Here is a 22,646-nt window from a genome sequence, read left to right as displayed (position 1 = left end):
ACAGGCGGTGTGTGCATTTCCGATCATTTTCAGCCCTTCGGTGGATTGTCTTTGCGCTCCTATACAGATTTCCCAGGTGGCTAGGAGTCATTGTAGACTAGTGGCAGCAGAAAAATTCTTAAACGTCTGCATTTTAGTTAAAAATAAAAAGGTCTAGCAAGCAACATGTTAATGCCCCAATACTGCCAATCCAAGGAAAAGCCAGGGTGCAAATGGTGCTGGAAATTCAGCAGGAGACACTCAATACTAAGCCAGTGCCCACGCAGCATGTTTGAGAGCAATCCCTCATGGTCACTACGGGCCCACCCTTGCACTTCATAAATAAAGGCCTCTTGGTCAAACTGCAATTCAAAACATTACATCCTACTTACGTTGCTAGTGCATATTCAATGAACCTATATATGTTAATTTACCAACAAAATGCAGCTACCTCTGAGGACAGCAGCTATTAAACAGAACACTACATAATAACTTAGGGCAGGAAATATTTGTTCCTTTTAATAAATTTGTCCAGTGATCTTATTCTCTGACGCTGGGCTAGGGGTAAGAATATGTACATATAGATTAGATAAAAGAATATTAAGTAACCGACTGAATCTGCAGGTGAAATTTAGGTCCACTGTAATCAACTGAATTGGAATGTATCAGGACTCTAGGGTTACCCTTCTTACTTTTGCAAATGGTGCAATGTGGGACCTTCACTGACAATAAATGATCAAGACTTTGGTTTTATATTTTACCCAAAAGACAGCAGCACCTTTGACAGCACTAGTACCCCTCCACAACTTGTTTAGGCACTAGTCAGAGGAGTATTATGTTATCTACTTTACAGGGATACTGGGAGGATTGATTGATTAATTTATGATTGTAAAGGGCTTTGAGGTCTGTAAATAAAAGTGCCTATAGACGTGCAAACTTTTATTTTTTCAGTGCTATCTCATAGTACTTCTGGCATCTACAGTTGTGACTTTGTGCACATTTACATTGTGCCTTTCTAAGCTACAACAAATTGCTTTGCATCCTATTTTATGTAGAAGATTAATAAGTCTTGGCATCCTGAAACATCATTTATACACTTCAGTTAACAGGCTTGGCGAATGGAGGGTCATCATTTTGTTGTTTACAAACAGTTCTAGTGGCTGTGACAGTAGTGACATTTAGGAAAAGTGGGACTGCAGCAAGCACCAAGGGAAAGACATTTGATACAGCTTCGGTGTCAGCAGAATTCTGTTACCAATTTTTTTTTTCACGCTAAGTCCCTTTCACACAATTTGTTTAACTTTTCTTTATAATCCATACAACTGAATTGTGCATCTAAATTTTTCCCATGTGATCATTGTCAAGAAATTGGTGTCATTTGAGTATTTAAAACAGGGAACAATTAAACCTTCTGATGAAACATTAGTCATGCAATAGATATAGAATTACTTTCTGCAGAAACAAGCACCACTGCACTACAGTGTAATGAAGTTTCTTCGCAACCATTTCAGGATGTTGTTCTAGCAAATCTACACTTTGGTCTTGCTTTTTAACCGTGCCTCTGGTTTTAAAATACAATGAGATTTAAAGAGTGTGTGTGGAATAACTGGCATCTTACTACCTGTGGATCTCTGAGCAGCAGCAAAATGTGAAACTCACCTAATTACTGCAGAGAGGCCTTGGAGATGATTTCTTGAAACTACTAGGATGCCCAACTGCTTTAAAAAGACCTTGTTTGCCTTGGCTGCTGCATTGAGTTTTGTGTCTTTCATCTTGATTGTCATTGCTATGGGGACCCAAAAGTGGATGACTGGCAAAATCCTTTGTAAAACAGGAGCTGATTTGGTCAATGCCACAGATCCAGAGCTAATCAAGTTCATTGGAGATATTTACTACGGACTCTTTCAGGGGGGCAAAATACGACAGTGTGGTTTGGGTGGGCGGCGTTCCAAATTCACAAGTAAGTAAGTTTTGGTTGACTATATAAATAAAAGAGCATTGTAAGTCCTTTTGTTTGTAGTATGTGTAGAATAGGAATAGTTATTGAACTCATATCTATGGCTTGTTTTCCTTGTGGCTTTTATGGTTCTGAAATATGAGTGGGAATTAAAAAAAAACATTTAGTTATGTTCTTTGGTACAACCTTGTATAACTGCATAAGCAGAGAAGAAAAATATTCCTTAATTATTATGGGATAGACTGAGAGTTTCCTTTAAATTCTGTGCTAGGGCCTGTGTATCTCTGTGCCACCCTAGGAGGAGTTCTGGGAAGGAACTGTGACTCAGAGACACCCCTCCGAGTCAGGATTCTCTTAGAGCTCCTATTTTAGGGGCAAGGGGAGGGGAAAGTATGTTGTATTGGTCACCTATCTTTCCCTTGTGTCCAGCTGACTCCAAAAGCTGTAACATAGAGGAAGGAGCCATGGCTCTGCCTGCTCCTTGACCCTTTCTTTTTTCACCATGCCCAGCTGTCTGTGGGCGGGAATATTGGCATACAGCCCCTGCTCACTCACCTGAGCTCAATATCTGGGTAGATCCTGCTCAGGGGAATGGAGGAAGGGGCAGCTTTATATCCCCTTAGTCTCCAGCCCAATCATGTAGGGCTAATTCAATCCTTAATAAATACAGACTTTCTCATTAGTTGCTATGACACCGGAAGGGGAGTGTTATAATTGCACAGTGACGACTGGAATGCATGGATATTATGCCAAAAGGGTCTGATCCTACAGTGCTTATGCAAGCCAAACGCCAGTTGAAATCAGTGGGACTCTTCCTTGCTAGGACTTCAAGCAGATGGCAGAGTTCTGTAAATGAATACGGTATCGAGATTTCCTTTTTTTAAACATGTAGAACTATTAGATCTTTAGTTAAATGCTGTGGGCTAACACCTGGCCTCCCCTAGAGAGATTGCCTATGTTGGGTGTAAAAGCAGCAAAGAATCCTGTGGCACCTTATAGACTAACAGACTTTTTGGAGCATGAGCTTTCGTGGGTGAATACCCACTTCATCAGATGCATGTAGTGGAAATTTCCAGGGGCAGGTATATATATGCAAGCAAGCTAGAGATAATGAGGTTAGTTCAATCAGGGAGGATGAGGCCCTGTTCTAGCAGTTGAGGTGTGAAAACCAAGGGAGGAGAAACTGGTTTTGTAGTTGGCAAGCCATTCACTGTCTTTGTTTAATCCTGAGCTGATGGTGTCATATTTCCAGATGAACCGAAGCTCAGCAGTTTCTCTTTGAAGTCTGGTCCTGAAGTTTTTTTGCTGCAGGATGGCCACCTTAAGGTCTGCTATAGTGTGGCCAGGGAGGTTGAAGTGTTCTCCTACAGGTTTTTGTACATTGCCATTCCTGATATCTGATTTGTGTCCGTTTATCCTTTTCCGTAGAGACTGTCCAGTTTGGCCGATGTACATAGCAGAGGGGCATTGCTGGCATAGGATGGTGTATATTACATTGGTAGACGTGCAGGTGAATGAACCGGTGATGGTGTGGCTGATCTGATTAGGTCCTGTGATGGTGTCGCTGGTGTAGATATGTGGGCAGAGTTGGCATCGAGGTTTGTTGCATGGATTGGTTCCTGAGCTAGAGTTACTATGGTGCGGTGTGCAGTTACTGGTGAGAATATGTTTCAGGTTGGCAGGTTGCCTGTGGGCGAGGACTGGCCTGCCACCCAAGGCCCGTGAAAGTGTGGGATCATTGTCCAGGATGGGTTGTAGATCCCTGATGATGCGTTGGAGAGGTTTTAGCTGGGGACTGTATGTGATGGCCAGTGGAGTCCTGTTGGTTTCTTTCTTGGGTTTGTCTTGCAGTAGGAGGCTCCTGGGTACACGTCTGGCTCTGTTGATCTGTTTCCTTATTTCCTCGTGCGGGTATTGTAGTTTTGAGAATGCTTGGTGGAGATTTTGTAGGTGTTGGTCTCTGTCTGAGGGGTTAGAGCAGATGCGGTTGTACCTCAGTGCCTGGCTGTAGACAATGGATCGTGTGATGTGTCCGGGATGGAAGCTGGAGGCATGAAGGTAGGCATAGCGGTCGGTAGGTTTTCGGTATAGGGTGGTGGTAATGTGACCATCACTTATTTGCACCGTGGTGTCTAGGAAGTGGACCTCCCGTGTAGATTAGTCCAGGCTGAGGTTGATGGTGGGGTGGAAGCTGTTGAAATCATGGTGGAATTTTTCCATAGTCTCCTTCCTATGGGTCCAGATGATGAAGATGTCATCAATGTAGCGTAGGTAGAGAAGGGGCATGAGTGGACGAGAGCTGAGGAAGCGTTGTTCCAGGTCAGCCATAAAAATATTGGCATATTGTGGGGCCATGCGGGTGCCCATAGCGGTGCCACTGATCTGGAGATATATATTGTCATCAAATTTGAAATAGTTGTGTGTGAGGATAAAGGCACAGAGCTCAGCAGCCAGTTGTGCTGTGGCATCATCAGGGATACTGTTCCTGACAGCTTGTATTCCATCTGTGTGTGGGATGTTCGTGTAGAGAGCCTCTACATCCATGGTGGCTAGGATGGTGTTTTCTGGAAGGTCACCAATGCACTGTAGTTTCCTCAGGAAATCAGTGGTGTCAAGGAGGTAGCTGGGAGTGCTGGTGGCACAGGGTCTCAGTAGGGAGTCCACATATCCAGACAGTCCTTCAGTGAGAGTGCCGATATCATGTTGGTGGGGGTGGCAGGGCAGAAAGAGAGTCCCCGAGATAGGACAGACTTTTCGTCTGGACTGAGTGTGTAGTTGGATAGATTGACGATACTGCTGGGTGGGTTGGGGGTACCATGGTTGTGGCCCCATGAGGCAGGTAGGAGTTTAGACAGCTTACAGTCCTCATTATCTCTAGCTTGCCTGCATATATATATATACCTGCCCCTGGAAATTTCCACTACATGCATCTGACGAAGTGGGTATTCACCCACGAAAGCTCATGCTCCAAAACGTCTGTTAGTCTATAAGGTGCAACAGGATTCTTTGCTGCTTTTAGAGATCCAGACTAACATGGCTACCCCTCTGATACTTGACACCATGCAAGACACTGCATTTAGCCGTACGGAGTGGAAATCCATCAACCTCATGATGAAACTTGCACAAATGCAGTCAGATATCATCTTCCTTTCCAAATGCAAACAGATGGACATCATACCCAATGGACTAAAGGTAAAAAATCCACTGCTATCTACATACTACACAGACCACAGTGAGAGATTATGCCATACTCTATCAAAGAAACTGAGGAACCACCTGATCAGCATCCTATACAGCAAACAGGAAAACATCAAAAAAGAGCTCTCCAACTTGGAGACTCTAATTAATAACCAAACTTCCATACAAACGGACTTCACTAAAATAAGACAGGAGATCTACATTACTCACTTCACCTCTCTACAAAGGAAAAAGGACTGTAAGCTGTCTAAACTCCTACCTGCCCCATGGGGCCACAACCATGGTACCCCCAACCCACCCAACAATATCGTCAATCTATCCAACTACACACTCAGCCCAGATGAAAAGTCTGTCCTATCTCAAGGACTCTTTTTCACCCTGCCACCCCCACCAACATGATACAGTTCTGCGGCGATCTGGAAGCCTACTTTTGCCGTCTCCAACTCAAAGAATACTTTCAGGACAACACTGAACAGCGCACTGATACACAGGTACCCTCCCACCACAGCACAAGAAGAAGAACTCCACATGTACTCCTCCTGAGGGTTGAAATGACAGTCTGAACCTCTACATTGAATGCTTCCGCCGACGTGCACAGGCAGAAATTGTGGAAAAACAACATCGCTTGCCTCATAACGTAAGTCGTGCAGAACGCAAAGCCATCCACAGCCTCAGAAACCACCCAGACATTATCAAAGAGGCTGATAAAGGAGGTGCTGTTGTCATCATGAACAGGTCTGACTACCAAAAGGAGGCCGCCAGACAACTCTCCAACACCAAATTCTACAGGCCACTTCCCTCAGATCCCACTGAGGAATACACTAAGAAACTGCAACATCTACTCAGGACACGCCCTACACTAACACCGGAACAAATCAACATACGCTTAGAGCCCCGACCAGGGTTATTCTATCTACTACCCAAGATCCACAAACCCAGAAATCCTGGACGCCCCATCATCTTGGGCATTGGCACTCTCACTGAAGGACTGTCTGGATATGTGGACTGCCTACTCAGACCCTATGCCACCAGCACTCCCAGCTACCTCCGTGACACCACTGATTTCCTGAGGAAACTACAATGCATTAGTGACCTTCCAGAAAACACCATCCTAGCCACCATGGATGTAGAGGCTCTGTACACGAACATCCCACACACAGATGGAATACAAGCTGTCAGGAACAGTATCCCTGATGATGCCACAGCACAACTGGCTGCTGAGCTCTGTGCCTTTATCCTCACACACAACTATTTCAAATTTGATGACAATATATATCTCCAGATCAGTGGCACCACTATGGGCACCCGCATGGCCCCACAATATGCCAATATTTTTATGGCCGACCTGGAACAACGCTTCCTCAGCTCTCGTCCACTCATGCCCCTTCTCTACCTACGCTACATTGATGACATCTTCATCATCTGGACCCATGGGAAGGAGACTATGGAAAAATTCCACCACGACTTCAACAGCTTCCACCCCACCATCAACCTCAGCCTGGACCAATCTACACGGGAGGTCCACTTCCTAGACACCACGGTGCAAATAAGTGATGGTCACATTACCACCACCCTATACCGAAAACCTACCGACCGCTATGCCTACCTTCATGCCTCCAGCTTCCATCCCAAGCACATCACACGATCCATTGTCTACAGCCAGGCACTGAGGTACAACCGCATCTGCTCTAACCCCTCAGACAGAGACCAACACCTACAAAATCTCCACCAAGCATTCTCAAAACTGCAATACCCGCACGAGGAAATAAGGAAACAGATCAACAGAGCCAGACGTGTACCCAGGAGCCTCCTACTGCAAGACAAACCCAAGAAAGAAACCAACAGGACTCCACTGGCCATCACATACAGTCCCCAGCTAAAACCTCTCCAACGCATCATCAGGGATCTACAACCCATCCTGGACAATGATCCCACACTTTCACAGGCCTTGGGTGGCAGGCCAGTCCTCGCCCACAGGCAACCTGCCAACCTGAAACATATTCTTCCTGTAACTGCACACCGCACCATAGTAACTCTAGCTCAGGAACCAATCCATGCAACAAACCTCGATGCCAACTCTGCCCACATATCTACACCAGCGACACCATCACAGGACCTAACCAGATCAGCCACACCATCACCGGTTCATTCACCTGCAGGTCTAACCAATGTAATATACACCATCCTATGCCAGCAATGCCCCTCTGCTATGTACATCGGCCATACTGGACAGTCTCTACGGAAAAGGATAAACGGACACAAATCAGATAGTAGGAATGGCAATGTACAAAAACCTGTGGGAGAAAACTTCAACCTCCCTGGCCACACTATAGCAGACCTTAAGGTGGCCATCCTGCAACAAAAAAACTTCAGGACCAGACTTCAAAGAGAAACTGCTGAGCTTCGGTTCATCTGGAAATTTGATACCATCAGCTCAGGATTAAACAAAGACTGTGAATGGCTTGCCAACTACAAAACCAGTTTCTCCTCCCTTGGTTTTCACACCTCAACTGCTAGAACAGGGCCTCATCCTCCCTGATTGAACTAACCTCATTATCTCTAGCTTGCCTGCATATATATACCTGCCCCTGGAAATTTCCACTACATGCATCTGACGAAGTGGGTATTCACCCACGAAAGCTCATGCTCCAAAAAGTCTGTTAGTCTATAAGGTGCCACAGGATTCTTTGCTGCTTTTACAGATCCAGACTAACACGGCTACCCCTCTGATATGTTGGGTGTGGCAACCAGGCAGGCACTCCAGATCCATTTTGCCAGTGCGTAGCATACACAGGTAGAACACCTCAGGAGGCCCTAGAGGACCACACTTAATAAGGACCCTTCTTTCCATTGCTTTAGAAACCAGGGCTGCCCAGAAGATTCAGGGGGCCTAGGGTCTTCAGCGGTGGGGGGCCCTCGCCACTGAATTGCTGCCAAAGACTTGGCACCTCGGCGGCAGGTCCCAGGGCGGAAGGACCCCCCGCTGCTGAATTGCCACCGAAGACCTGGAGTGGAAGAAGCTCCGGGGGCCCGGGCCCTGTGAGATTTTTCTGGGGGCTGTGGGGTGAGTGAAGGAACCCGCTCCAGGGGCCCCAAAAAACTCTCGTGGGGGCCCCTGCGGGGTCCTTCTCTTGCCCCCCCCCGGCTGGCCCCAAGTTATTGAGCAGACCCCCAAACTCAGTGGCCTCAAAGAACTATGTGATGGGTTATCTTTCCCCAGCCCTTGAGGAGGATGCACAGGAGCTCTTGTCATCCTCTTTCCCTCTTCCACGTACAAATCTGCAGGCTTAGTCAAATTTTGCCCTGTGTTTTGTCCTTATGCCCCATCCCCTAATAACCTGCTTCATATTAGTGTTCCCAGTATCACACCGACAGTGTGTGGCACAGAAGGCCCAACCATGATAATTATTCTCTAATAACACAGGATACTAGTTTGTCTCCACACTGCTCAGGTATCCTCCTTTCCTCTGCTGGTCCTGTTCTTCCTCAGGCTCCAATTTATAGCAAAGCCTGTCAGTGTGGTGATTACTTTTTTAGTTTTTTTAACCCAATTAACAACCCAAACATTAAATAATGGAAGCATAAACATTAAAAATACACATGCTTGAAGAGCCCTGAGTTTTTCAGAGTAATCCAATCAACTCGGGTCTATGGAGGCATGGACACCTCAGAGAAGTGGAAGATTTGCAAGGGATTCTGCATGTGTTACTTCACATAGAGCCACATAAAACCTAAGGCCAGCCCAGACTGGGATGCTCTGCAAACTTTATACAAAATATAAATAAAACTTGGCCAGTGGCCCAGCAAAGCTAGCTGTTACCTAAACTACAACTGAGCCAAACAGAGAAAAGAAAAAGAAGGTGAAAGGGGAGACTAAAATGGTCAGTGATATACAGACCCAAATAAAAAGGCCTTAGACCATGCCTGAAAAACAGTCATAGAAGGATTCTCCTGAACAGAATCTGTAGATTGGTCCCTGTAGATGGGGTCCCTAAACAGAGAATGGTGGTTCCCTTGCCTTGTTCAGAGTCAGCCTGAAAAAGGAGACTGAGAAAACTCATCTCACTGCAGACACATTGGAGGGAACACAGAGGAAACTGTGGGCCTAGATTATTATGAGCTTTTTATAGGTTGGACCTGCGGACATGAACTGGCAGGGCAAGGAGACTGGGACTAGGAGCCAGAAGAGGAATTGGGGTTGTGGGAGGGACTGGGAACAAGTGGACGTGGGGAAGACTGAGATTGGATGAGCTGTCGAGGGAGACTAGGACTGGCTAGGCAAAGAGACTGAGGACCAGTGGGGCATGGGTAAGGAGGGAAAAGGGAAAGGGGAAAGATTTATCTGCTGAGCAACCAGGGAGCAGGGGGAGAACTGGTACGGATTAGGGAAAGGAACTGGAACAAGGACACAGAGACTTGATGGTGAAAGATTTGGACTACAAACAAGTGGGGATAGGGTCTGTGGCGGGAGGGGGGCAGTGACTGCATGCCAGGTGGGGATGATAGATCGCATGAGGAGCTGGGAGTGGCGGGGAACTGGGATTAGCTGGGCAAGGAGTTAGGGGCGGGGGGCCTGAGAAAGGCAGTTTGTAGGAGTGGGATTAAGACTTGATAGGCAGGGAGACTGGGTGAGAAGCCTGAGAAATAATGAATGGGACTGGCTAACTGAGGAGAATGAGACTGAGATGACGAGCCGGGTAGGGGAAAGAAGGGACTGGACTGGGACAGGTTGGAGGGAACAGGGTTATGCTTGAGGGGAATGGGCAGAACAGTCCGGACCCATGGGAGCATGGAATGAGGCAAGGGTCCTGTGGAAAAAATGGTACGTGACTCTGTAATTAAAGGCTGTATTATAATGCATACAGACATGGGGAACATGCAACCTGGACTGTGACATTTCCTAACTTTTGCATACTGGACTTGGCAACCTTAATAATGTTCTTATTTTTTTTTTTAATTTTAATTTTTTTTGTGGCAGTAGTGGTATCAAGACAGAAGTAACTTGTTCATTAGACCTATCTATTGTGACTGCAGTATCATATCTAGCCTGCTTATGGCAGCCTGGCCTGTAGTGAAGTCTCCTAGGCTTACAGCCTGATTCAGCAAGGCACCTAATCACATTTAGTTGTTGTATAAGTTCAATACAGATACATAACTATTAGAAATGAGCTCATGGCACCAGGTTTCTGTCTACATTTGGAACTAGGTGTATGATTCCCAGCTCACATAGGCATAGTTGCCATAGCTCCAATCAAGCTAACATGCTAAAAATAATAATGTAGCCGAAATAGCATAGGGATCAGTCAGCAGTCACATAGACTAGCTGCCTTGTGTACAAACACACCTGGGCCACAAGGGTGCATAATCTGGGAGGCTACCCCATGCTGCTGCTCGCCACAGCCCTACAGCTGGGCTGTGACCGCTAGTGTGAATATGTCTACTTGAATTGGGAGATCACACTCCCCGCTCATATCATAGACATATTCTGTATCTGAATTTCCCCAAAATTCAGGGGGGTACAGGGTCAAAAGTCTGCTCCTCTGATGTAGTGAGCAGATAAATTCATCCCTCATAAACGAACACACCTGTATCTACCCAGATTGATTCCGCCTGTAAATAATGCCTTGTTAATTTGAGTGAAAAGCAGTTTATAGCATCAGTATAATGTGTATCCTGTAATTTTCACAGGAAGATTTATGCACTGAATAACTGAATATTTGTTTCTTGCCAGTCTTCCCTCATCTGGTGAAAAAGCTGAATGCAAGCCTTCATGTGATGATTTTAATCTTCCTTTGTGCGGCCATTTCCTTTGCTCTGGTCAGTTTTGGATTCTGCATTCTCAATGCAATAAAAGTTCCATACCGAGCTATTAAAGGTCCAGCAGGTATTTGCCTATGGAATTTACTTGCAGGTAATATAATTTTAAAATAATTTTTACTACCAACCACACTTGAATAAAATGGTAAAAAATGAAAACATCTCCCCCTTGCCATATCTGTATTTCTCCTTAGCTTACTATGCTTGTGTGCAAAAATAGAGTTAGCACTGAATTCCTCTGTATTAGAATGAAACTATTAGAAGACATTTCAGCCTTCAGCATATTGTAGATTGTTTTGTATGAACAGGGAGTTCACATATATAGCCTCAATATCACATACAAGAGAACTTTAATAGAAACATAACATTGGTGCAATGCTTGGTCACCTAACTAATAAAGGCCCCAGTTCAGGAAAGCACTTAGGTACATCTTTAAATCCATCCTTAATCTGGATAGCATTTAATTATGTGTTTAACTTTAGGCATGTGCTTAAATCATGTTTTTGTGAAGCACAGCCAAAATGTCTGACTTGTTTTGAAAATGATTAATTATTTTTTCATTCTGTTGCAGGAGGCTTTACAGCACTGGCAGTCTCTAGCTTTATAGCTGCTGTTAAACTTCATCGCCTCACAGAAAGAATTGCCAATTTCCAGGAAAATGTCTTTCAGTTTGTAATTTTGGAAGAACAGTATGAAAGCTCCATTTGGCTTTGTGTGGCTAGTGCTACATCTCATGTAGTAAATTTGTTGCTAATAGCCATAAGTGGGGTTCGTTTCCCTGAATTCAGGACTAAAACAGAAGAGGCGACTGTTACAGCAGAAGATATCATGTACTGATAACCTTCACCTACATAAAACTAGTTCTATAAAGTGAACTCTCATGATAAGAACAGCTCCTTGTTTCTGCAACTTTTGAACTGGATGGAGATTGTTGCTATCATGGACAGTAAAACTGCCACTTGTAGAAATATACAGTATTTTTTAGGCCAGTTGTCAGTACCAGCAATTAATATTCACTGCATGGAAGACAAACTATAGAAACCTCATGATTGAAAAACTAACCAATATGGACAACAATAAAGTTATTTTCTAGAATATTTCTCGTCTTAAATATTTTACATATCGGAGTTAAAGTATGTTTTCACCAAAACCAAAAAGTGAACTATAGGTAAGGAAGAGAATACATAAATCACAATACTTCGGCCTTTAATTTACTATAATGTATTTATATTTCAAAGCAGGAAGAACAGACACAGAATTTAAGGTTTTATCCAGAGTTGCAAGCTATTTCCTCAGAATTCTCTAGAAAATCTGAGAGAGCCAAGTATACCTTGTTTATTGATGTGCTACAGAACTGGAAAAGTAAATTCCATTACCTGGAAGACTGAAATGTAAGGGAAAGCACCAAGAACTTGTGGAAAGATTTAGAAACTTAGAAACAAATATCAAAAGCTAGAACTCTAGAGGAGTGGAAAGAAGAAGAATATGAAATATTATAATAAGAATATTCTTAGGGAAGAATAATAGCATCTAAGAAAAGTGAAGAGCTGGAAAGTGAAGAGCTCTCTAGCCAATGATGGGCAAAATGTTTGTACACAGACTCTAAATAATGTTAGGATTGTTATGATAACCTGAAGATTCAGATTCTGACAGACTTATGGTCTCGGGCTTCTGCCAATTCTTGTTTTTATCTGAAATTAAGTACAAAATGTTGTCTGATGAAACAGTATTAAAATGAAAAAAAAATTATACTAAAATGGTTAGATGTGTGGAAAATTTTGTTTGAGTGAAATACCAGCACTACCACAAGCATTTAATTAACTGAGTCAGAACTGATGTGTCATAAACTGAAAATTATCAAGCCTTAAAGTGAACATGAGACTTCTTAAGTTTAACTATCATAGTGAAACAAAATAGATTCCTAAACTATTTATAGATGACAGTTACAGAAAATTGGATGTAAAGAATTTGTTTGAATTCATGAAAAACTCTTTTGGTAAAGCTACCACCCCAAATTAATTCTTAAAACATATTTTATTTGTAGTCATCTGATTAATGGAAAACTGCTATATTTTGTAAATTGCAAATACAAATCTTTGTTTTAGTCAAAACCTCTATCAAAAGAGGTATGAAAATCTTTTAGAAGAAAGATCTGAATAGTTCTTATACTGCTGCAGGATATTTTAAGAAAATCCTTCGTTTTTATATGAAAATCCCTCTACACTGAAAAAATAATTTTAAAAGCAAAGGTCAACACTTTCAAACTTGGGTACTTACAATTAGGTAAAATTCTGTATCTGATTCCAGACAGAGCAGCTGGAAACTCATTCCATAAGCATTCAAAAAATTCACCCATAAAGTTTATAAAATAGGGTAAGGAAAGCAGCGGGAATTTTCTATGCTTTTGGAGCGCTATTACCATCAGCTTTGCATGGGTGAGAATCTAGAGTCAATAAAGGAGCTGTTTCCTAACCTATGAGTATGTCTACACTACGGGATTATTCCGATTTTACAGAAATCAGTTTTTTAAAACGGATTGTATAAAGTCGAGTGCACGTGGCCACACTAAGCACATTAATTCGGCAGTGTGCGTCCATGTACTGAGGCTAGCATCGATTTCCGGAGCATTGCACTGTGGGTAGTTATCCTGTAGCTATCCCATAATTACCGCAGTCTCCCTTGCCCATTGGAATTCTGGGTTGAGATCCCAATGCATGATGGTGCAAAAACAGTGTCGCAGGTGATTCTGGGTAAATGTCGTCACTCAGTCCTTCCTCCATGAAAGCAACCGCAGACAATCATTTCGCACCCTTTTTCCCTGGATTGCCCTGGCAGACGCCATAGCATGGCAACCATGGAGCCTGTTTTGCCTTTTGTCACTGTCACCGTATGTGTACTGGATGCTGCTGACAGAGGTGGTACTGCAGTGCTACACAGCAGCATTCATTTGCCTTTGCAAGGTAGCAGAGATGGTTACCATCCCTATTGCACTGTCTGCCATTGTAAATTGGCGATGAGATGATTATCATCAGTCATTTTGCACCGTTTCCAATTGGAAATTGGCGATGACAGTTATCAATTCTTTTGTACCGTCTGCTGCTGTCATGGGTGCTCCTGGCTGGCCTCGCTGAGGTCGGCTGGGGGCGCATGGACAAAAATGGGAATGACTCCACAGGTCATTCCCTTCTTTATGTTTTGTCTAAAAGTATTCAGTCCTGCCTAGAATATAGGGCAAGTGTACTAGAGAACCAGAGAGCACAGCCGCACCATGTCAGAGCCCCAGAGATCCTGCAGAAATGATGAGCTGTATGCCATTCTAGGGGGTGCCCCTGCAACAACCCCACACATGGCTTCCCTCCTCCCCCAACCCTCCTGGGCTACCGTGGCAGTGTCCCCCCATTTGTGTGATGAAGTAATAAAGAATGCAGAAATAAGGACTTTTTAGTGAGATAAAATGAGGGGGAGGCAGCCTCCAGCTGCTATGATAGTCCAGGCAGGACATTAAAGGGTGAGGGGGGAGAAGAGCGCAACCTCCCGCTGTTATGATAGTCCAGGGAGTACAGAATCTTTTCTTTAGACATGAAAGCGGGGGTGGGGGCTGATGGAGCTCAGCCTCCAGCTGCTATGATGAGGATGGTTACCAAGCCTTTTGTACCATCTGCCGGGAATGGCCAGGAGTCATTCCCATTTTTACCCAGGCGCCCCCGGCCGACCTCACCGAGGCCAGCCAGGAGCACTCACAGGATGATGAGGACAGTTTTCCACCATTTTGCACTGTCTGCCAACAGGAAAGGAAGGGGAGGGGATGCTGCTGTTCAGCGCCTCAGCACTGCGTCTACCAGCAGCATGCAGTAGACATACAGTGACGTTAAAAAAAGGTGAGAAACGATTTTTTTTCCCTTTCCTTTCACAGGGGTGGTGGGGGGTGGTGGTGGTAAATTGACGAGATATACCCTGAACTACCCTGGACAATGTTTTTCACCCTTCAGGCATTGGGAGCTCAGCCAAGAATGCAAATGCTTTTCAGAGACTGCGGGGACTGTGGGATAGCTGGAGTCCTCAGTCTCCCCTTCCTCCCTCCATGAGCATCCATTTGATTCTTTGGCTTTCCGTTACACTTGTCACCCAGCACTGTGCTGAGTCCCTGCTGTGGCCTCTGTCTATCATAGCCTGGAGATTTTTTCAAATGCTTTGTCATTTCGTCTTCTGTAATGGAGCTCTGGTAGAATAGATATGTCTCCCCATACAACAATCAGATCCAGTATCTCCCGTACAGTCCATGCTGGAGCTTTTTTTGGATTTGGAACTGCATCGCCACCCATGCTGATCAGAGCTCCATGCTGGGCAAATTCAAAAGTTCGCGGGGCTTTTCCTGTCAACCTGGCCAGTGCATCTGAGTTCAGATTGCTTTCCAGAGTGGTCACAATGGTGCACTGTGGGATACCGCCCGGAGGCCAATACCATTGAATTGCGGCCACACTAACCCTAATCTGACATGGTAATACCGATTTCAGTGCTACTCCCCTCATCGGGGAAGAGTGCAGAAATCGGTTTAAAGAGCCCTTTATATCGATATAAAGGGCTTTGTTGTGTGGACGGGTGCAGGTTTAATTCGGTTTAACGCTCCTAAATTCGGTTTAAATGCGTAGTGTAGACCAGGCCTCTAAGCTATAACAGCCAATTTTGTCTTGTATTTGTTTTACATTTGCTTTGTTGACTTTCCTTCCTTGAGTCCAGAGGCCAGGGGTTGACAACCTTTCAGAAGTGGTGTGCCAAGTCTTCATTTATTCACTCTTAATTTAAGGTTTTGCGTGCCAGTAATGCATTTTAACGTTTTTAGAAGGTCTCTCTCTCTCTAAGTCTATATTATATAACTAAACTATTGTTGTATGTAAAGTAAATAAGGTTTTTAAAATGTTTAAGAAGCTTGATGTAAAATTAAGTTACAATGCAGAGCCCCCGGACCAGTGGCCAAGACCCAGGCAGTGTAAGTGCCACTGAAAATCAGCTTGTGTGCCACAAGTTTCCTATCCCTGATCCAGACTATGGTGAGGAGGCAATATTAGGAGCAGGACTGCAGAAATCCAAGCACCATGTGAATATGACTTATACCTTAGCAGTCCACGCTTGTCTATTAGTGCCCCCCTGGAAGAACTCACTGTTGGTGTTCCCACCTTACCATCACCTCCCAAAACAATTCTGGCTGGTTCTGAATCTTGGGCATATGGCTCTGCTTTACTACATAATTGCAGACCCCCTAGTGCTGCTGTAGTTAAGACTGAATTTAAGCACAAACTTAACTGCAAAACTTCTTTCCAGGTTGAAGCTTGGTACACAGCACAAGGCCTTACAATGCAGCACTTATTTATTTTTAGTCAAAGAATTTAGTGTAAAATGAAATATTTGTGAAATTGCGATGCTGTTCTGTAAACATGTAATTTAAAAGCAGCTTTGATACAGAAACAATAAAATCATGGCAAGTAATTTATCCATAACTACCTGAAGGAACTGAAAAAGGAAAGGCTCTTAGAGATATTTAATTGGAGAAATAGCTTTAAAAGTGTACGGGAGCTACTTTTCATGAGGATTTTTACCACTTATTCCAACACATTTTAAAAACTGCTGACATACTGCATGGTCCTGAAAACTCTTACTCACATGAGTAATCTATATTGAGACTACACGCCTGAGTAAGGATTACTGATCAGACTGAACGTTCGTTGGACTAGGCTCACAAATTGATCAAAATGGCTCTAAAGGTACCATTAGGGGCCATTGTGTAAATAAGACTAGAGAAGATGGCTCAGAAGATTGGTATAACAACCTTTTACTTCTTGGTCACCAGTTCAAATTCAGCCAACATCGCACATATAAAAATTGATGCAACATTTTGCAATCATAGTCCAAAATGATATAGCTTACAATAGGTTCATGGCTATCACTCTAGAAGACTGTAGTACTGTTTGCACAGTGTGTAGTGTGATCAACTATCATTATCATTTGATGACTGGGAAATGAGTTGGTAACCTGAATTTTGTTCCTGGTAGACAAGTGCTTGTATCACAAAAACTACCATGACAGCTGATACCCTTAGAGGAAGTCACCTGGACTGAACCGATTTGCAGGCTGAATTAGCCTTTCACCCCCAGAGGTCATCTCCCCAAAATAGGTTGAGACATGTTGACAGGAGAGAGTGGAGGAGACGTGCATTTTAGCTGTCTGTACTGTAATGTTCTGTAAAATCCAAATTCTGATTACAGTTAATGGTGTGCAAATACAGAATAACTCCACATTGATTTAAGTGGGTTACTTTGGATTTAAATTGGTATAAATGATAAGAGAATTTGACCCATAACCTCAGTTGGTTCAGATGCTGAGGGTTCATTAGCATTTTGTGCTTTTAAATGTCCCTTATTACTAGTGTAACGTCCTACACACGTATCCTTGTGCTTTCAAATTATTTTTGTCATAAGGACTCATTCAGTTGTCAACAAATGCTGCTATTATTTTAGTTCACAGATTTACATTTAGCTTTATACTCCCCAGGTTACGAATAATGCTACTGTACTAGAATTACTCCACTCTTCTGGCTAAAAGCCCTTTTAGATCCTTCACACATTACTAATATTTGCCAGTGATTCGTATTAGTGATTACAATTACTAGTGCCTGAATATATAATCTTAACTATACAAGACTAGCAGTCTGCTACAATTATAGATGGGATTGGTAGCACTATCTGTTTTAAGGTTGCCCAACACTTCCTAATTGTAGGACCCTGTTTTCGGTTACCAAACTTTAATTGTTTGGTCAGAAATATTCAATGTGAGGAATTGGCCTCAAGCTGGTTATTATTATTATTATTTGTAAATTTTAGCCAAAATGGTTTGCTGTTTCCAAGAATGAGGTTGGGGGAAAATATGTCGTTTTGTTCATATTAAAAAATATTCTGCCAGCCTTTTCTTGAGAAGCTTTAGAGCAGTGGTAACAGCAAAATGACTGACCAAGTATTCTACAATTGGTTAATAACATAGTAAATGCATCCTGATTGGTTAATAATTAAATCACAGTGTTCTAATATCATGTGATGCAACGAGCCACAGGAGACACATTAAAGAGCCATTCGGGGCTCCCAAGCCTCAGTCTGATTATCACTGCTCTAGAACTTTGGAGTATGAAATTTGGCAAAGGGGTTAGCTTTATGCCAGGAATGCGTCTTTTGCTGTCCCTGTGACAATCTGTCCATATTTGGTCAAGTTATAACCCTTTGAAAAATTGCAGTTCACCCGTGCTCAGAGATTTCTTAGATTCTAGCAGCTAAATTCAACTGAAGAATCTGTCTGCACTGGGCATGCTCTAGCTAGGGGCTGAGCACAAATTTCTTGCAATTGCAGCTCTGCACTGCTGCGGGCTGTGCTGGGTTTAGGCACCTGAACAGAGAGTCAGTCTCTCCTCGTCCATCCGTCATCCTGCTGCTGGGCCTAGGAGTGTGGCAGAGGAAACTGCCTTGTTCAAATACAGACGGGATGGTATCTGTGTGGGGGGAACGGAACTGGGACTAGGAGTTGGCACAGGGGAGACTGGAAATGGTTGGGCAAGGCGATTCTGACTGGGAACTGGGGAGAGCAATGGAAGAGGGGGACTGGGAGCCAGAAAGTGGGGAATGACTGAGACCAGATGAGGAGTGAGGGGAAACTGGGACTTACTGGGCAAGGAGACTGGGAGTGAGAACCGGTAGGGCAGAGGGAAGGAGGTGAAGAGAGAGAGGAGACAAATCTGACAAGAAGTGGATGTCCATGGGGAGAACTGAGACTGAAGGGGCAAAGAGGCTTGGCCAAAGAGCTGGGAGGGGGAGGCTGAGGCATGCTAAGACTGGATGAGTAGCCCAGGGAGGGACTTTAGTACAGGGAGTCAATGGAGAATGTGGGTGGTGGTGGGAGCCTGGAAGCCAGGGTAGGAGAGAGACAAATTGGATTGAGACAGCAGGTAAGGAAACTGGGACTGGCTGGGCAATGCGACTGGAGCGAAGGAATGGTAAGGGGACGGACTGGGCCTGGGAGTCCAGAAGAGTAAGACTAGGACTTGTTGGGCAAGGAGAGTGGAATGAGAAGCCTGATTGGCTAAGAGAGGAGAATGGGACTGGAACAAGGTGTCAGGAGTCTGGAACAGGCAGGATGGGGATACAGATAGGTTGGAGGGAACAGCATAGAAGGGATCAAGCTTGGGGAGAATATGCAGAAGAGTCTGTGCCCAGGAGGACACACTTCCCTCCAGTGCCTGGTGTGGTACCCAAGATCACTGAACCTCACCATTTCTCTGCTATCAGCAAATATCTGTGAAACCCACTGTCAAAGTGTCCCATCCCCTATGGACAAGGGGGCCCAATGATGGCATTTCCCAACTTTTGAGTGCTTGACTTTTCACCCTGGATAGTGTTCTTTTAATGTAGTTTTTTTTGTGTGTGTAATTGTACAGCAGTTGTGACTCCCAACCTTTTCATTTTTCCAAACTTAAGCCAGATTCTTGGCCTTACTAAGGCCTTTGCGCTGCCTTTAAAAATCTCCCTCAAAGAGCCAAATTCCAGCCAGTGCAAATGATGATTGTGCCTGGTGCCTGCTTCTTTCCATTCAACTGCAGTCAGATTGGGTTGCTGCAGATCCAAATGTCATGGTCACTGAAGATCCACTGCAGGTTAGAGTATCTACACAATGGAAGGTGGACAGCAGGGCATGATGAAGCCTAGCACAGGGGCTCATTAGTTGAGAGTCAGGAGTCTAGTGTGGCAATCACAAAAGCCTGAAGTACTCCTAGTTGTAGTACAGTACTTGTGCACAGGCTAGTGGCTGGGAGCTGTCATTTTCTTGTGTAGATTTTTCTGCTTACTACTAATTTCTTTACAAAAAGAAGAAAAAGAGGAAGTATCACTTACTGTTCATTGATGGCCACTTTGCCCAGACCAAAGTTGGGCAGAGAATGAAAATATAAGCTTAAGTGTGGCATGTCAGCTTTAGAGGGTGGAACATCACTCTTGCGTTTTGAAGAAATGCAAAGATGTGGCAACTGAAAATGGCTGAAACAACGTTTCTATACAAAAGGCAGGTTCCTGAGTGAAGCAGAACACTCGGCTTTGCGTACAGTCAAATGGGCTATTAGGAAAAGGGAGAGCTTAGCTTGCTCTTTTCCCATCTTTAAGTTAACATTGATTCTATTTTTGACAGGGGTGTACATATGAATTGAGAAACGTGAATCCAATTACTCTACTGTGTTGCTAATATGGATGATGGAGTGACGCTTCCGCAGACAATGTATAACAAAGATAAAGTGATGCACCGTGGTGTATGGTTAGCATAATATTTAAGCCATATATGTTTGATCATAAGCCAGTTCGTTTATAAGCCGATCCTCCCCAGATGGATAAGTAAAAATTGAATTTTTTTATGACCCATTCAGAAGTTGACCCTGTAATTCAGGGGTTGGCAAACTTTGGCTCTCGAGCCGTCAGGAAAAGCCGCTAGCAGGCTGAGATGGTTTGTTTACCTTGAGCGTCCGCAGGCACAGAGGTAAACCTAAGTAAACAAAGTGTCTCAGCGTACCAGCGGCTTACCCTGACGGGCTGGGACAACAACTGGTGGGGAAATTTTTTTTTGTAGAGGGGGAGAGAAGCTGGAGGTCAGGGGAGTAACTATGTGACCACCCTCCACATGACCCAACCCCTAGCTCGGGACCCCCACACTCTCCCCATCCCATCCCATCCCATCCCACCTTAGCTGGGGCAGACCAGATGAGGATGTCTCTGGCCTGGCCAAAGCTTCTCTGGCAGACTGGACAGCGCGGCCACAGCCTGCTCAGGCAGTTGGGGCCGGGTGGCGGGGCCACAGCATGCCCCGGTGGGTGGGGCCAAGTGGTGTGTCTGTAGCGTACTCCGGCAGGCAGGGTCAGGCAGCGCAACCGCAGCCTGCCAGCCCCGGAGCTGCAGCTGCTTTGGAGGCTGGAGGGAGACCAGTGTGGCCAGAAGTGGAGAGACTCTGGCCCTGCCTCTTCCCTTCTGGTTTTCCTGGCTGAGCTGTCTCTACTTACTTGCTCTGTTGGGGGGAGGGGCTGTGTCCCACCTCTCCCTCTCTATACCCATTCATAAGCCCACCCCCCTCTCTTATGCTTCCCTTTTTTATTCAAACAATTTGACTTATGAATGAGTATATACGGTATATCCAGCAAAGTAATGAGTGCCCTCAGCCCACATTGACAGTACTCAGTTGTGTCAAAGTGGGACTGTTCTTAATGTTTCCTCTGAATAGTGTGTGGGTGCCTCAGTTTCCCCTATGCATTTCTTAAGTCTCCAGTGTGCATAAATGGCCAACACTCTGTATCCTGGCAACAAATGGCCGGGGCCCTTCCTCCTGCAAGGGAATAGCTAAACATGAACAAAGAGATCAGGTGACCTCCTGGCCCAGGAAAGAGACAAAGGCCAGAAAAGAGGGGCTGGAGGGGGTTTTTTAGTTGGGAGCTGGCTGGGGACAGGAAGTGAGGGCAGACAGGGTTGTCTGGCTTGCTGGGCCCCAGAATGGACCCGGCTGAGGGGTCCCATTCTCTGTACCTACAAGCTCTGTTTTAGATTGTGTTCCTGTCATCTAATAAACCTCTCGTTTACTGGCTGGCTGAGAGTCACGTCTGACTGCGAAGTGGAGGTGTGTGCAGGACCCCCTGGCTTCCCCAGAACCCTGCCTGGGCGGACTCACTGTGGGAATTACACAGAGGGCATATGCTAAATGCTCCAAGGTCAGACCCAGGAAGGTGAAGACGTGTGAGCTTCTTGCCCTGAAGACAGTCTGCTCCAAGGGAGAGGAGGCTCCCTAAAGTCCTGACTGGCTTTGTGGAGAGCAGTTCCAGAGCATCGCCCGGGAACACTTAGTGCCTTCCAAGATCAGACAAACCTAGTAAGAGCCTTTCTCCATACTGCATAACAAACTTTTCTTGTGCATAGTAATGATGACATTTATTGCTTTTGGTAATAAAGTGTTGTTATCCCTTACTTTCCTAAACTACAGCATTACACTGGCATCTAAAGTATACATATTTAGGTGTCTAATGAAGATATAGGAGCTTAACCAGAAGCAAATTTTCTCTGAAATCTTGGACTTGATGTAGAGAACTGTTTTATTCAGACATCTGTTTTAGTTAGACCTCCACAGAGAAGATATTACAAACTCCAGCATCATGCCCTTCCATGTACTGGATATGGTCTAAAGACTGGGAAGGATTCTTTGAGGGCCCTCTCAACTTTGGAACAATAAAAATCCTACTCAGGAACAGGTAGGGGAGCAATAGGGAGGGGGATAATATTTCCAGAACATTACAGAGAGATACAAGTAACATGGTTCCTCTTTCAGCACACTCGATCATTTTCACACACTTGGAAAAATGAGCCACTGAGTTTGTATGTACGTAACCCGCTGGTGAGTGAATGTTACAGGCCCCCTTGCTCTCTGCTGATTCACAGAAAATATGAATTATTACAGCTCCAGCTACAGAGCTTTAACTTTTTAGCTCAAGATGTAACAGCTCATGTTTTTAGCTCTGGAGATCCTCAATTAAATTCCTGGTGTGCTGACCAAGACGGTAGAACATAACATGTAAGAACAGACCATACTGGATCAGACCAAAGGTCCATCTAATCCAGTATCCTGTCTTCCAACAATG

The 22,646-nt window shown here is 44.5% G+C and overlaps 1 protein-coding gene across 1 annotated transcript; it reads left to right on the top strand.

Moving 5' to 3' along the window:
* Positions 1-1,686: 1,686 nt before the first annotated feature.
* Positions 1,687-12,663, top strand: CLRN2 (clarin 2). The gene is made up of 3 exons (XM_050948063.1): positions 1,687-1,939; positions 10,866-11,045; positions 11,523-12,663. Exons 1-3 carry the CDS (start codon positions 1,687-1,689, stop codon positions 11,786-11,788), a joined length of 699 nt encoding a protein of 232 aa, XP_050804020.1. The 3' UTR covers positions 11,789-12,663.
* Positions 12,664-22,646: the final 9,983 nt, after the last annotated feature.

This window comes from Gopherus flavomarginatus, chromosome 3 (assembly GCF_025201925.1).
Source record: "Gopherus flavomarginatus isolate rGopFla2 chromosome 3, rGopFla2.mat.asm, whole genome shotgun sequence".
Taxonomy (NCBI): Eukaryota; Metazoa; Chordata; order Testudines; family Testudinidae; genus Gopherus; species Gopherus flavomarginatus.
Note: the sequence above shows the minus strand (reverse complement) of the source record. Positions and strands in the feature narration are given on the sequence as shown.